Genomic DNA, 17,500 nt, shown 5'->3' on the forward strand with positions numbered 1-17,500 from the left:
TCGTGAAGTTATAAGGGAAAATTCATTGTAAGTGTGTTACTGTATATGTTGTGTATAGACATAAAGTGTAGAAATGATGGTGGTGAGATAATGATAGTTTCATATAAGAGTACCCACTACAGATCCTAAGGGCCATTTTACTCCCTTTACCACACTGTACTGCTTTGTACCGCTCCATTTACAAGCAACCCAGATTGATCAGTCCACCACGGCCGCATTTAGCATCAGAAAATCAATGTCTGTGGCTGCTGTATCTCCCACTCTTTTCATTTCATTGATCTGTTAACTTCCTGTCAGCACAGAGGGTGCATTTGAAAACTCTCTCTGTACTTTCTAATGCATTTTTGATGTTGTCAGAGAAAAGATCCCGTAATGATCTCTCCTTTACAGCAGAGTGAGTCAGCAAATCAGCATCCGTTTCGCCATCTGCTGATATTTAATAGTTCAGCATATGTGAACGTGTATAATATTTGTGCATGCAAATGTGTATCTGCGTGCATACTTGAATGCCTGGTTTGTCTTGTCTAGGGTTCATCGTTTGTGTAATTATATATCACGGTTATTGTATATATATATATATATATATATATATATATATATATATATATGGGTTTTTCTTCAACTTTCGGCACTTTTAGATTTTAGATTTTTTCTTTTTATTATATGAGGGTCTCATTAAAACTGACTTGGAAACGTTTTACCAGGCCGTCGTCATTTATTTTTGGTACTTTCAAATGTCTTTTGTGTACAGATTTGACGGTTTTAGTCTTGTCCCAGACCCAGACCCTCAATATTAAACAAAAAAATGCGAATTATTACATGTTGAAAACCGTGAGCATCTGAACACGGAGTAAAATAAACCACTTCAATATTTATCGTGTGAAAATGATTTCTGTAAATCTTTCAAAATTACGACTGTCCCGCAGTTGTGGCATCATTTCCACCACACCAAGCAATTTTGCCCCTAATAAAGTCATATCAAAATTTTGTGTGCTTGTTAAGCAAGTTGTGTAATCATTTAGAACATGTAAAATAGCTAGGAAATTAGCCTTAGACCAAGACAAAAGAGTCCATTGTATTCTAAAAATATTAGAAATTGAGGGTCTGGATTCGCTCAGCGAGTATTGATGCTGACTACCACCCCTCGAGTCGTGAGTTCGAATCCAGGGCGTGCTGAGTGACTCCAGACAGGTCTCCTTAGCAACCAAATTGGCCCAGTTGCTAGGGAGGGTAGAGTCACATGGGGTAACCTCCTCGTGATGGCGATTAGTGGTTCTCGCTCTCAATGGGGTGTGTGGTAATTTGTGCGTTGGAGAGTAGCATGAGCCTCCACGTGCTGTGAGTCTCCGCGGTGTCATGTACAATGAGTCACGTGATATGATGCGCAGATTGACGGTGTCAGACGAGGATGCAACTGAGATTCGTCACTACGCCACCACGAGGACTTATGGTGCGTTCACATACAGCGCGAAGCAAGCGTTTTGTGCGGCGAATACAAAGTCAACGCAAAGACACGAATAGATGTGAATGGCGTGACTCGATCACGCGTAATCGCTTCATTCGCGTATTCGCGAAAAATCCACATGACGCGTTATCGCGAAAGCCTGTCAGCATTGAGATTGTCTGGATGTCATTGACATACTGACGTAGTAGCAGAAGAAATCTGGAAAAATGTGTGAGAAAATGGTTGTGGCGGTGTGTGGGCACCCGGAATTGTGTGACACAACTTCAGCGTATCTGGGACTTCCACAACAGATACATCGTTACAGATACATTGTTACAGATACAGCGTTACATCATTACAGATACATCGTTACAGATACATCGTTACAGATACATCGTTACAGATACATCGTTACATAGTTACAGATACATCGTTACAGATACATCGTTACATCATTACAGATACATCGTTACAGCCTTACAGATACATTGTTACATCATTACAGATACATCGTTACAGATACATTGTTACAGATACATCGTTACATCGTTACAGATACATTGTTACATCATTACAGATACATTGTTACATCATTACAGATACATAGTTACAGATACATTGTTACAGATACATCGTTACATCATTACAGATACATTGTTACATCCTTACAGATACATTGTTACATCATTACAGATACATCGTTACAGATACATTGTTACAGATACATCGTTACATCGTTACAGATACATTGTTACATCGTTACAGATACATTGTTACATCGTTACAGATACATCGTTATAGATACATCGCTACATCGTTACAGATACATCATTACAGATACATCGTTACAGATACATCGCTACATCGTTACAGATACATCGTTACAGATACATTGTTACATCGTTACAGATACATCGTTATAGATACATCGTTACATCGTTACAGATACATTGTTACATCATTACAGATACATTGTTACATCATTACAGATACATAGTTACAGATACATTGTTACAGATACATCGTTACAGATACATCGTTACAGATACATCGCTACATCGTTACAGATACATCGTTACAGATACATTGTTACATCGTTACAGATACATCGTTATAGATACATCGTTACATCGTTACAGATACATTGTTACATCATTACAGATACATTGTTACATCATTACAGATACATAGTTACAGATACATTGTTACAGATACATCGTTACAGATACATCGTTACAGATACATCGCTACATCGTTACAGATACATCGTTACAGATACATTGTTACATCGTTACAGATACATCGTTATAGATACATCGTTACATCGTTACAGATACATTGTTACATCATTACAGATACATTGTTACATCATTACAGATACATTGTTACATCATTACAGATACATAGTTACAGATACATTGTTACAGATACATCGTTACATCATTACAGATACATCGTTACATCCTTACAGATACATTGTTACATCATTACAGATACATTACAGATACATTGTTACAGATACATCGTTACATCGTTACAAATACATTGTTACATCGTTACAGATACATTGTTACATCGTTACAGATACATCGTTATAGATACATCGCTACATCGTTACAGATACATCATTACAGATACATCGTTACAGATACATCGCTACATTGTTACAGATACATCGTTACAGATACATCGTTACAGATACATTGTTACATCGTTACAGATACATCGTTATAGATACATCGTTACATCGTTACAGATACATTGTTACATCATTACAGATACATCGTTACAGATACATTGTTACATCGTTACAGATACATCGTTACAGATACATCGTTACAGATACATCATTACATCGTTACAGATACATCGTTACAGATACATTGTTACAGATACATTGTTACATCGTTACAGATACATAGTTACAGATACATCGTTACATCGTTACAGATACATCGTTACAGATACATCGTTACATCGTTATAGATACATTGTTACAGATGCATCGTTACATCATTACAGATACATCGTTACAGATACATTGTTACAGATATATCGTTACATCGTTAAAGATACATCGTTACATCTTTACAGATACATAGTTACAGATACATTGTTACATCGTTACAGATACAATGTTACATCATTACAGATACATTGTTACATCATTACAGATACATAGTTACAGATACATTGTTACAGATACATCGTTACAGATACATCGCTACATCGTTACAGATACATCGTTACAGATACATTGTTACATCGTTACAGATACATCGTTATAGATACATCGTTACATCGTTACAGATACATTGTTACATCATTACAGATACATTGTTACATCATTACAGATACATAGTTACAGATACATTGTTACAGATACATCGTTACATCATTACAGATACATCGTTACATCCTTACAGATACATTGTTACATCATTACAGATACATTACAGATACATTGTTACAGATACATCGTTACATCGTTACAAATACATTGTTACATCGTTACAGATACATTGTTACATCGTTACAGATACATCGTTATAGATACATCGCTACATCGTTACAGATACATCATTACAGATACATCGCTACAGATACATCGCTACATTGTTACAGATACATCGTTACAGATACATCGTTACAGATACATTGTTACATCGTTACAGATACATCGTTATAGATACATCGTTACATCGTTACAGATACATTGTTACATCATTACAGATACATCGTTACAGATACATTGTTACATCGTTACAGATACATCGTTACAGATACATCGTTACAGATACATCATTACATCGTTACAGATACATCGTTACAGATACATTGTTACAGATACATTGTTACATCGTTACAGATACATAGTTACAGATACATCGTTACATCGTTACAGATACATCGTTACAGATACATCGTTACATCGTTATAGATACATTGTTACAGATGCATCGTTACATCATTACAGATACATCGTTACAGATACATTGTTACAGATATATCGTTACATCGTTAAAGATACATCGTTACATCTTTACAGATACATCGTTACATTGTTATAGATACATCGTTAAAGATGCATCGTTACATCGTTACAGATACATTGTTACATCGTTACAGATACATCGTTCCATCGTTACAGATACATCGTTCCATCGTTACAGATACATCGTTACAGATACATTGTTACATCGTTACAGATACATCGTTATAGATACATCGTTACATCGTTACAGATACATCGTTACAGATACATTGTTACATCATTACAGATACATCGTTACAGATACATCGTTACATCATTACAGATACATCGTTACAGATACATCATTACATTGTTACAGATACATCGTTACAGATACATCATTACAGATACATCGTTACAGATACATCGTTACAGATACATTGATACAGATACATTGTTACATCGTTACAGTTACATCGTTACAGATACATCGTTACATCGTTACAGATACATCGTTACAGATACATCGTTACATCGTTATAGATACATCGTTACAGATGCATCGTTACATCGTTACAAATACATCGTTACAGATACATCGTTACAGATACATCATTACATCGTTACAGATACATCGTTACAGATACATTGTTACAGATACATTGTTACATCGTTATAGATACATTGTTACAGATGCATCGTTACATCGTTACAGATACATCGTTACATCTTTACAGATACATTGTTACATCTTTACAGATACAATGTTACATCATTACAGATACATCGTTACAGATACATTGTTACAGATATATCGTTACATCGTTACAGATACATCGTTACAGATACATCGTTACAGATATATCGTTACAACTTTACAGATACATCGTTACAGATACATCGTTACAGATACATCGTTACATCTTTACAGATACATCGTTACAGATACATCATTACATCGTTACAGATACATCGTTACATTGTTATAGATACATCGTTAAAGATGCATCGTTACATCGTTACAGATACATTGTTACAGATACATCGTTACATCATTACAGATACATTGTTACATCGTTACAGATACATCGTTCCATCGTTACAGATACATCGTTACAGATACATTGTTACATCGTTACGATACATCGTTATAGATACATCGTTACAGATACATCGTTACAGATACATTGTTACATCATTACAGATACATCGTTACAGATACATCGTTACATCATTACAGATACATCGTTACAGATACATCATTACATTGTTACAGATACATCGTTACAGATACATCATTACAGATACATCGTTACAGATACATCGTTACATCGTTACAGATACATTGATACAGATACATTGTTACATCGTTACAGATACATCGTTACAGATACATCGTTACATCGTTACAGATACATCGTTACAGATGCATTGTTACATCATTACAGATACATCGTTACAGATACATTGTTACAGATATATTGTTACATCGTTACAGATACATCGTTACATCTTTACAGATACAAAGTTACAGATACATTGTTACATCGTTACAGATACATTGTTACATCATTACAGATACATCGTTACAGATACATTGTTAAAGATATATCGTTACATCATTACAGATACATCGTTACAGATACATCGTTACAGATATATCGTTACATAGTTACAGATACATCGTTACAGATACATCGTTGCATCTTTACAGATACATCGTTACAGATACATCGTTACAGATACATCGTTACATCGTTATAGATACATCGTTACAGATGCATCGTTACATCATTACAGATACATCGTTACAGATACATTGATACAGATATATCGTTACATCGTTACAGATACATCGTTACATCTTTACAGATACATCATTACAGATACATCGTTACAGATACATTGTTACATCGTTACAGATACATTGTTACAGCATTACAGATACATCGTTACAGATACATTGTTACAGATATATCGTTACATCGTTACAGATACATCGTTACAGATACATTGTTACAGATACATCATTACATATTTACAGATACATCGTTACAGATACATCGTTACATCGTTACAGATACATCGTTACAGATACATCGTTACATCTTTACAGATACATCGTTACAGATGCATTGTTACATCATTACAGATACATCGTTACAGATACATCGTTACAGATGCATCGTTACAGATACATCGTTACAGATACATCGTTACATCATTACAGATACATCGTTACAGACGCATCGTTACATCATTACAGATACATCGTTACAGATGCATCGTTACATCGTTACAGATACATCGTTACATCTTTACAGATACATCGTTACAGATACATCGTTACAGATACATTGTTACAGATAATTCGCTACAGATACATCGTTACAGATACATCGTTACAGATACATTGTTACATCTTTACAGATACATCGTTACAGATACATCGTTACAGATACATCGTTACAGATACATCGTTACATCGTTACAGATACATCATTACAGATACATCGTTACATCTTTACAGATACATCGTTACAGATACATCGTTACAGATACATTGTTACAGATAATTCGCTACAGATACATCGTTACATCGTTACAGATACATCGTACAGCAGCAATCGTTGTGATTTCGGCCCTGGTTGATGGCGGAAAGAAACGTTTCATAGAAGCCCCTCCTCCTGTCCTTTTACGGAAGAGACGGGGAAATACTCGCTGGTTCGAGTTTAAAAACAAATATAATCCAGCGGTCAATCTCGCGTGAGCGATGCAATGCGACATCTTTTTTCCGCATTGTATGTGAACGCATCATTAGAGCGCATTAGGAATTCGGCATTCCAAATTGGGGAGAAAAAATATTAATAATAATTATATTAATAATAATAACAATAAATAAATAAAAAATAGTGAGTGTGAAAAATGTGTAATCAAGACTTTACTTTCTAGAAGTTTACAGTCCTAAAAGTTTCGGAAGTTGAAGAAACACCCATATATCAAAATATACTGTTGTTACTTTTGCTGGAAATTCAACAAAACAGTGGTTTATACATTAAATAACCACGCGGAAATGCCTATTTTTGGATAATAAGGTGAAATGATTATTTATATTATTATTTCCGTTTGGAACTTAATGGACGTTATTATAGCAAATAAATACGTTTGGCATCAGTGCCAAACCGCTTCGTATTTTGTGATGCAAGTCCTACCCACTGAGACGTATTTATTGCAGTGTAAACGGCCACAACTAGTCTTCATAATTATGTTTTTGTGTGTTTTCTAGCATGTCATATTCTAGAGTGTTCTGATGGTTTGGCTCAGGACGTGATCAGTACGATAGGTCAGGCGTTCGATCTGCGGTTTCAGCTCTACCTGCAGTGTCCGTCCAGCAAACCCTCGACACTGCATGACAGGTGAGTCAGAGACCCACACAAACACCTTTTCACAAAACACTAAACAAGTCCAGGAAAATGTGTTCGTCCTGCTGAGACCCAGCTGTTTGTTTTTGTCTTCTGAAGAGGTCATTTTTTTTTTCTCTCTCTCTCTAAAATCCATACATGCCACAACTGTCAATCATAGGGCATCTTAATGAGAACACCCTGAGCTTTTCAGAGACACTGTGCCAAATGGTTTAAAATTTGGCCACGACAGTTTCCTCTCTTTAGAAATGTCTGACATCACAATTCAGCAGGTATATTATCTTGTATTAAATATTTACAGTATAAGTATGAAAGACGTTGATTTCTTTCCAGCCTACAATGTTAAAAGTCCACCCACTCCTCTTTCTTATATATCTATTCATCATAAACAGTGTGTCAAAATGAACGGTTTTCGTTTCTGCTCTAAAGTGACATCACGTTAGGCCACGCCCACGACTGGTGACGGACTCCACCCTATTATCATAGCTCCTCCCCTGAGTGATCTACACATACAGTGAGAAGAATAATGTCTCCGATTCATAAGCGTCATAAGCAGGACTGGACTGGTAATCTGGCATACCGGGCATTTTCCCGGTGGGCTGACGCAATTTGGGGGCGATCAGGGGTGGACTGGCCATCAGGAGAACCGAGCGGGCCGCTGGGTCAGCCGTGAAAGGGGCCGAATGGGCCGCGATAAGCTGAAATGAGCCGTCGCGTTATGCAAACCTGACCACAAAACGGCGGCGCGATATGCAGAAAAGGACAGCGAACACCCCCCGGCCCTGCCTGAACTCCGGTATTTATGCTGTCAGTCATGTTGGTTCTGATTTGTTGTTGCTGTAGTAACCGGGGCGGGGAGCTGCAGCTCATTTGCATTTAAAGGGACACCGCGTGCACATTTTCAATTTAATTCAAATTTATTTGTGTTACACTTTTCACAATAAATGATGTTTGAAAGCAGCTTTTTTTTCATAATAAATAACATATTATGCAGGTTTGTTTTATTTGTCTACGGTTTAAAATGATGACTGTCAATAGAATAAAATAATTGCGATTAATCTCATGGTTTCAGAAAGAAACTGTATTTACTAATGTTTTTACTTTTGTTTTTTTAATTAGGGCCTGAGCACCAAATGGTATTGTTCTTCTAGGAATTTATGATTTTTTCCCCCAAATTAATTGCATTTTTGAGTGCCTAAACATACTCAAAAACTCTTGTAACTTTGGCTAAAGTGGCTAAAATGTACATCTGATATGGGTTTCAGAATTAGGTGTTGCAAAATGGCACTATAGCGCCACCTACAACATTTCAACGAAGCAGCCCTCGTACCACGTTTCACGTACACGTAAGAAAATTGGTAGACTTATGTAACATGTCAACACATACAAAACGGTCTCTGGGACCCATGCCCTAAACTCAACAGGAAGTCAGCCATTTGGATATTTCTCTTACATTTTTGCTCAGATTTTCCCATTTCCAGGCCTCGTACTGTAACGATGAATGAGATTTCATCACATCTACTTCATATTTGGTTATTCTAATCTAAAGGCCTTGGCGACGCTACATTGCGATGCTTTTGAGTTTTCACCGAGATGGTCTGACAAATTTCGATATTTCGCAATATGAAACAGGAAGTTGTTGTTACTCAAGCATAAAATGGCAACAACCCCATCCCCCGCCAGCAACTTTTGGCCATGGCAACAACCCCATCCCCCTGCCAACAACTTTTGGCCATGGAAACAACCCCATCCCCCCAACAACTTTTGGCTATGGCAACAACCCCATCCCCCCCCCAACAACTTTTGGCCATGGCAACAACCCCATCCCCCCCAACAACTTTTGGCCATGGAAATAACCCCATCCCCACCACCCCAACAACTTTTGGCCATGGAAACAACCCCGCCAACAACTTTTGGCCATGGAAACAACCCCATCCACCCCCAACAACTTTTGGCCATGGAAACAACACCATCCCCCCCACCCCAACAACTTTTGGCCATGGAAACAACCCCGCCAACAACTTTTGGCCATGGAAACAACCCCATCCCCCCCAACAACTTTTGGCCATGGAAATAACCCCATCCCCACCACCCCAACAACTTTTGGCCATGGAAACAACCCCGCCAACAACTTTTGGCCATGGAAACAACCCATCCACCAACAACTTTTGGCCATGGAACAACCCCCAACAACTTTTGGCCATGGCAACACCCCAACAGCTTTTGGCCATGGAAACAACCCCATCCCCCTGCCAACAACTTTTGGAGGAGGGACCTTGGAGATAATGGGCCCCGGGGCCTTTGCAGGTCACAATCCGTCCCTACTGACATCCTTAACAGAGGACATAAAATAAAATATGAATAAATTGTGTTTTATTATTAATATTATTACTTTTTTATTTATTTATCCATTTATTCATTTTTCAAAAAAACAACTATTGTCATATGTTCATTGTGCACCAGACGCTCTATTGACGTTGAACAAAAAAAATATTGTTTTTTTTCAAACCTACTTTTAGTTAGTTACTCTCCAACACTGCTTCTTGTCTGGGTTTCGGTTTTACCTTCATTCTACTCTTTCTCTCATTCACTCTCTCCCGCTTGTAGGGTTATGAGTACAGATGAGCCGCCATGGACAGAGGAAGGGGAGGAGTCTGCCAATCATCACTACTACAACAGCATTCCTGGCAAGATGCCGCCACCAGGAGGCTTCATTGACACTAGACTGACCAATCAGATGCAAGATAGCAGCCAGGTCTCCACCCCTACTATATCAGAATCAGTTACATATTTATATAATGTATGTGTGTGTATGCACAAATACAGGTCTGTTATATACAGTGCAAGGGAGTGTAATGCAGAAGAGGTATTGGGATGGGTGAGCGGGGTCCAGAGTGAATTTTCCAGCCCTTTTCCTCACTCTGGAAGTGTATAGTTCTTTGAGGATGGGACGGGGAGCACCAATAATCCTCTCAGCAGTCCGAACTGTCCTTTGTAGTCTTCTGATGTCTGATTTCGTAGCCTAACAACACAGTTATTGAAGTGCAGAGGACAGACTCAATGACTGCTGAGTAGAATGTGGGTGTCCCACTTCAGGTCCTGTGAGATGGTAGTGCCCAGCACTAATTATCCATCCAGACTATTTATACCAGATGACAGGAAGTAAACCCTGATCAATAACCAATAATTGCTCAAGCTCATTTCTTACTGCAGCTGATGTCTCTTTACTAACTGTAAAACATTTGTAACATGTTTTGCTCTATTAGGCCTGTTTCCTGTATGTTGTTGTTGTAACCGTGGGTCACAGTGATGTGGAGGTGTTTCATTATTTCGCTGGATGACTCATACTCTGTTTCCTGTTGTCTTCACAGGGTGCTGGAGTCGACCAAACATACTACCAAGGCCGACCCATGTTCATCCAACAAGGTATAATGACCTCTCCCAATTAGAATTACGCCACTTATCTCATAATCTTTATGTTTACGTAATATAAACACAACCGGCTTATTCTTTGACTCTGCATTTCCTTTAGGGTCCTGCGACATATACAGTCTGCCTGAGGTCAAAGGTCAGACACCTAAGCCTGGAGAAGTCCCCACGTATGTGAACACGCAGCACATTGACACGCAGGTGTTGGCGGCACTGCAGGGAGAGACCGAGACGGTGTCTGATACGAGCACGAGTGGGGCAGCTAGAGACAGCCCGAGGACGGACCTCTTTGACATGAGTACGTGTTATTGGTGCATTCATTATTAGCTGTGCTATAAGACTTTATATCGTACCTGTTTTGGAATGACATCAGTAGGTGGCTCTAAAAATAATCCAAATACCACTTAAAGTAATAGTTCACCAAAAAATAAATAAATTGTGTCATAATGTACTCAGCCTCTAGTCGTTCTAAACCTGTTTGCGGTTACATTGGAGCATTTGACATTTGTCTGCACGCTATTGCTTAAAGAATATACCAACATTTAAGTTGCTGTTCTGCTCTACTGTAGCTTCCAAATTAAATATGGCACCAGGCATTAGGTTTGGCATCATTGATGTTTGGCCATGAAACATGTTGGGTAAAAATATTCGGCGGCGCCGTTTTGTGGTCCATTCTGCATAACGCGCCGGCTCATTTCAGGCCGTTCGGCCAGTTTCGCGGCCGACCCACCAGCCACCTCTCCCGATGGCCAGTCCTCCCCTGATCGGCCCCAAAGTGCGTCGGCCCACTGGGTAAATGCCCGGTATGCCAGATTACTAGTCCAGCCCTGTGTGTGGGTCCAAAAACGAGATCCATGCAATCCATTTGTTATTGAATATTGTCTCTTTAAATACCCTTTCTGTTCTTTACAGTCACGTGTTGATAAAAACAACAAAAAATAAACATATAATTCTAATTAAACATAGCACGGATGCGCAAATAAATCGTGCAACTCCACTCGCCACTCGTGTTAATATGCACTCACTGTATGATGCCGGTACTCTTAAAGAGACAGTACCGATTTAGCATGTATCCAACATGCTTGTAAATAGTTCATAATTATGCTTGTAAACAATAAATATGTGACAAAAAATATATACTGTATGCAATATAATATTTGCAATGTCAAGATATTTATTAATGCAACACATTGAATTAGAAAAAGCTACATTGTGACCAATTTAATAAACATTTTATGCTAAAATCTAATTTGCAAAATGTAACAAATCAGGAAATCTTCATCAATACTTACCAATCATGTTGGATGATGTCTTTGATGTCCAACCTGAGACAATGTGTTGAAAGATGCCATATTTGATATTTGATTTGAAAGCGGTTGGAAAGATTATAAGTGAATAAAGACTTAAATTACAGTCTGTTCGTCAACAGACACAATTAGATATTAGGATAATATAATGAGAAATGTTTGAGCTCTTATCACAGTGTTCCCATGGCCATGGAAAACTTGGAAGTTTTGAGGAATGATAAAATATGGATTTCCAGGCCAGCTTAAAGTCATGGAGACCCACAGCATGTGGAGGCTCATGCTACTCTCAATTTACCACACGCCCCATTGAGAGCGAGAACCCCTAATCGCGACCACGAGGAGGTTACCCCATGTGACTCTACCCTCCCTAGCAACCGGGCCAATATGGTTGCTTAGGAGACCTGGCTGGAGTCACTCAGCACACCCTGGATTCGAACTCAAGACTCCAGGGGTTACCATTGCTTTGACATTCACCTGTAATACAAATATATCTTTCACGATTTTTCTTTTCAAAATGTTTTTACACGTGACCTTTTTCCCCCAGAGCCGTTTGAGGATGCGATCATGACCCAGTCTCCAGCTCCTGCCCCTCTGCCGTCAGAACTCCATAAAGCTGCGTCTGTGGAGAACTCCAGTCCACTGCTGGTGCGAGCGGCGGCCCTCAGAGCTCAGGAGGAGCTGGAAGGCCAGAGCTGGTATCATGGAGAGATGAGCCGACGCCAGGCGGAGAAACTGCTGCTCCATGACGGAGACTTCCTGGTGCGGAAAAGCACCACAAACCCGGGGTCGTACGTCCTGACGGGGATGCACAATGGACTCGCCAAACATCTTCTGCTGGTCGACCCAGAGGGCACGGTGAGTTTGGATCATTTAGGATTAGTCTCGCAGAGCCCGACTTTTGGCCGTTAGCATAACATCTGGCCCTTAACATCTTAACTTAGACAAGAAAAAACATCGGACCGACATGTAATCGACCAATCAGTCATTTTTTTGTTTTTATCTTAATTATTTGATTAAATAAAATACAAATATTTGTATTATTATTTATGCTAACTGTGTTAAATGTAAGCATGCCGAGTAAACTGTAATTAAAGGAAATTTGGTCATTTATACAGTATTTTTATTAAAGGGACAGTCATCACAAAAATTGGATTTAGTCACTCTCATGTTGTTCCAAACCCATATGACTTTTTTCTTCTATGTCAGTTTTTTTTTTTTTTAAACAGGGATCTGGGGACCCTCAGGGGGGCCACAAGGGGGTGCTAGTGGATCAGTAGAAAGTTTTAAAGAAATATGATATATATATATATATATATATGTTTGTTATTTTTTTTTTGTTTTTGTTCGTTTTGTTTTGTTTTGATGTTTTTTTTTTTTATTTTGTTTTTTTTTTTTACAAAATTTGGCATTATTATTGTTTCATTCTGCTGAAAAAAATATATATATTTAAAAGATCTGTTCGCCCCAAATAAAAAATAAAAAAATAAAAAATTCTGTCATTATTTATCCATCCTAATGTCGCTCCAAACTGGTATTACTTTCTTTCTTCCCGTGGAACACAAAAAGTGATTTTTTTTTTTTTATCGTTGTTGATCTTCTCAGGATTTATTTGTAATAAAATATGTAAATAGTGACACCACACTGCAAAAAGTCTATTTTCTGGTCAAATTATATCTAAACATCCTTAAAACCAAAAAAAAAAATATATATATATATATTTTTTAAATCTATCAAATTTGATATTTGGAAATTTGGGGGGATTTATTTTTAAAACAAGAAGAAAAAAAACTTTTTCCAGTGGGGTAAAAAAAAAATTTTTTTATAAATGTATAAATATTTAAATAAATCGTTTTTTCTTGTTTTAAGCTTATACATCACTAAATGTTGTTAGATATCTCTGAAAAAAAGAAACGATTTTGCTTCTCAAGTAAATTAATCTTGTTTTAAGAATTTTTAGATATTAATCAAGATAATTAATCAAATTAATTGCATTCATAAATATTAACTGAGAAAGCCCCTCGAATAAAAATAATTCAATATATAATGATAATTATAAATTATTAAAAAATATAAAATTATTATAAATAGTTATATTTATAAGTCATTATAAATTATATGTGTATATATATATATATTTGCATTATATTCTTGTGGCAGAAGAGTTCAGCATTGATGAGAGTATTGAATAAGGGGCTTTAGAATCCAATATATTGTTTATTTGCATATTATTGAACTTTAGCCAATCATTGACCTACAGTTCACAGAAATCCATTTTGCAACTGAATTCGTCATTCTGTCCGAAATGTATTATAAGAGCTTGTCTAAGGACGTGTCAGCGTACACCTGCGTCAGACACATTGCGTCCTAAACATACCGTATTTATGTCGCTGTGTCAAGTTACACGTCTTCCGCCACGGCAATAATTCGTTTCAAAACTATTGTTTGGTGGGAACCAACATTTACACGGTTGTGTTCTCTAGACTTCGCTAGAGCGGAGCACTTCTATATTCCAATAGGTTGCCGCCAAACGCCAAGCCTTGAACCACAGCTCATTAACATTATGTTGCCCGCACTTGAACTTTCCTCTGACGCCCAGGGGCAGCCACCGTCGGGCCCTTGAGCAAGGCCCTTGACCCCATCTGCTCAAGGGGCGCCGTATCATGGCTGACTCTGCACTCTGACCCCAGCTTAGTTGGGATATGCGGAAACGAGGGGGCAGTGGTGGCTCAGCGTTTGAGGCTCTGGGTTATTGACCAGAAGGTCAGAGGTTCAAGACACTGTTGGGCCCTTGGGCGAGGCCCTTGACCCTATCTGCACCAGGGCCGCCGTATCATGGTTGACCTTGAACTCTGACCCCAGCTTAGTTGGGATATGCGGAAACGAGGGGGCAGTGGTGGCTCAGCGTTTGAGGCTCTGGGTTACTGACCAGAAGGTCGGGGGTTCAAGCCCCAAGATGCCAATGTTGGGCCCTTGAGCAAGGCCCTTGACCCCATCTGCTCCAGGGGCGCCGTATCATGGCTGACTCTGCACTCTGACCCTAGCTTAGTTGGGATATGCAGAAACGAGGGGGCAGTGGTGGTTCAGTGTTTGAGGCTCTGGGTTACTGACCAGAAGGTCGGGGGTTCAAGCCCCAGCACTGCCAAAATGCCACTGTTGGGCCCTTGGGCAAGGCCCTTGACCCAATCTGCTCCAAGGGCGTCGTATCATGGCTGACCCTGCACACTGACCCCAGCTTAGTTGGGATATGCGGAAACGAGGGGGCAGTGGTGGCTCAGCGTTTGAGGCTCTGGGTTACTGACCAGAAGGTCGGGGGTTCAAGCCCCAAGATGCCAATGTTGGGCCCTTGAGCAAGGCCCTTGACCCCATCTGCTCCAGAGGCGCCGTATCATGGCTGACTCTGCACTCTGACCCCAGCTTAGTTTAAAAATAAAGGCTTCTAATAAAGGCGCACCGCTCAAGACTCGCCGCGCCGCCAAGAGACGCTGGCTGCCATAGAAAATGAATGACTTCCGGTCGATTTGACGCTCTCGACGCCTCTGGTCTGAACGCACCATTAGACACCGTTCACTTCCATTGTATTGGAAATAGTTGCAGTGGCAGTGAATGGTGGCGTGACCTTTAATGGAAGAAAGAAAGCGATTTGGAACAACACGAGGGCGATTAAATGATAACAGAATTCCTTTTAAGATATTTGACGATGTTGTTGCCATAGCAACCTCCTTGAAACATGCAATAACCACCCAAGATCACCAAAGTGTTGCAAACGTTTTGGTTGCTCAATGGACAAGGTTTGTGGGACAGTGGTAATGGAGGTAATGAAGGTGCATAACGTAAAACCATATTCCTTCCAATGAATGCATTTACAGATTAAGACATTGCTCATTGTTTTTAATTTCTTCTGAATTTTAAAATAAAGTCCCGTTAGGTTTGCACAACTTCCGACATTCTTCCTCAATGCACTAAAACTTTACAATCAAATTTGTGTTCCTTCAAGGTACGGACGAAAGATCACATATTCGAGAGCATCACCCACCTGATTGGCCATCACCGTGACAACAACCTGCCAATTGTCTCAGCAGGAAGTGAACTGTGTTTGAAGCAGCCGGTTGAAAGAAAACAGTGACGACGCCTCCAAAAAAACACAGAATGGGACCCGCGACTCGCTTTTATGAAAACATGGCCAGATGACTTTCCGATGATTTACGCTCTCGTCATCAGAGAACACTCAACAATTGTCCGAAGGTTTGACAAGGCGGCAGTAGACGACAGAAAAATAGTTTTTAGATAACGACGGGCGAAAGTGGAACGAAACCCGGTTTATAGAACTGTTGTTGTATTTTATCACGCTGGTGGAAGAATCTCTATTTTTGAAGAAGACTTTGGTGGATTTCGGACAGTCGTTTGATGCTGAAATCGCAGATGTAGTTTGGAAGAAACGTAACTTGATCTCGAGAGCGGATGAGGTGAAAACTAGACAAAGAGAAAGTATTTTAGACTTCAAAAAAGTTTTAGTTTTGTCTATCAAGCACAACCAGATTTTCATGTCCGAAGATGGAAGAGAAGAAAAATATGCCAGAAATGAAAAAAGCTGTTTATATTCACCTGTTATAGGAGTCTTCACCGCAGCTAGTGTGCGAGATCGTTTGGTAGCTTCTATCAAATCACTGTTGATTATTCTTTCAAGGGAAGATTTCAATGTGTTTGCTTGAACTGAAATCACTCAAAGACACACAGACACTCTGCAAGTCAAACTAGAACGCACTGCCAAAAAATCTATTCTTAATCAGTGTTTTTGCCTTGTTTTCTAGTAAAAACGATTTGTTTTTTTAAGTCTAGATTTAGTGACGTTTATGCTTATTTATAGTTTTTAGATTTAGCTTTTCTTCACTTTACATTTAATAATCATTTCTGCAGCTCTAACATC

The 17,500-nt window shown here is 38.8% G+C and overlaps 1 protein-coding gene across 1 annotated transcript in view; it reads left to right on the forward strand.

Annotated features, from left to right (window-relative positions):
• The window catches only part of LOC127627756 (SHC-transforming protein 3-like), a 45,474-nt gene that overhangs the window by 25,638 nt on the left and 2,336 nt on the right, over positions 1-17,500 (forward strand). Inside the window, exons 7-12 of the mRNA XM_052104292.1 lie at positions 7,705-7,834; positions 10,448-10,595; positions 11,212-11,266; positions 11,373-11,567; positions 13,121-13,431; positions 16,571-17,500. The exon at positions 16,571-17,500 is cut by the window's right edge and continues 2,336 nt beyond it. Of these exons, the coding sequence (XP_051960252.1) occupies positions 7,705-7,834; positions 10,448-10,595; positions 11,212-11,266; positions 11,373-11,567; positions 13,121-13,431; positions 16,571-16,699 (968 nt within the window). The 3' untranslated portion in view covers positions 16,700-17,500. The remainder of the gene's footprint in view (positions 1-7,704; positions 7,835-10,447; positions 10,596-11,211; positions 11,267-11,372; positions 11,568-13,120; positions 13,432-16,570) is intronic.

This window comes from Xyrauchen texanus, chromosome 34 (assembly GCF_025860055.1).
Source record: "Xyrauchen texanus isolate HMW12.3.18 chromosome 34, RBS_HiC_50CHRs, whole genome shotgun sequence".
Taxonomy (NCBI): Eukaryota; Metazoa; Chordata; class Actinopteri; order Cypriniformes; family Catostomidae; genus Xyrauchen; species Xyrauchen texanus.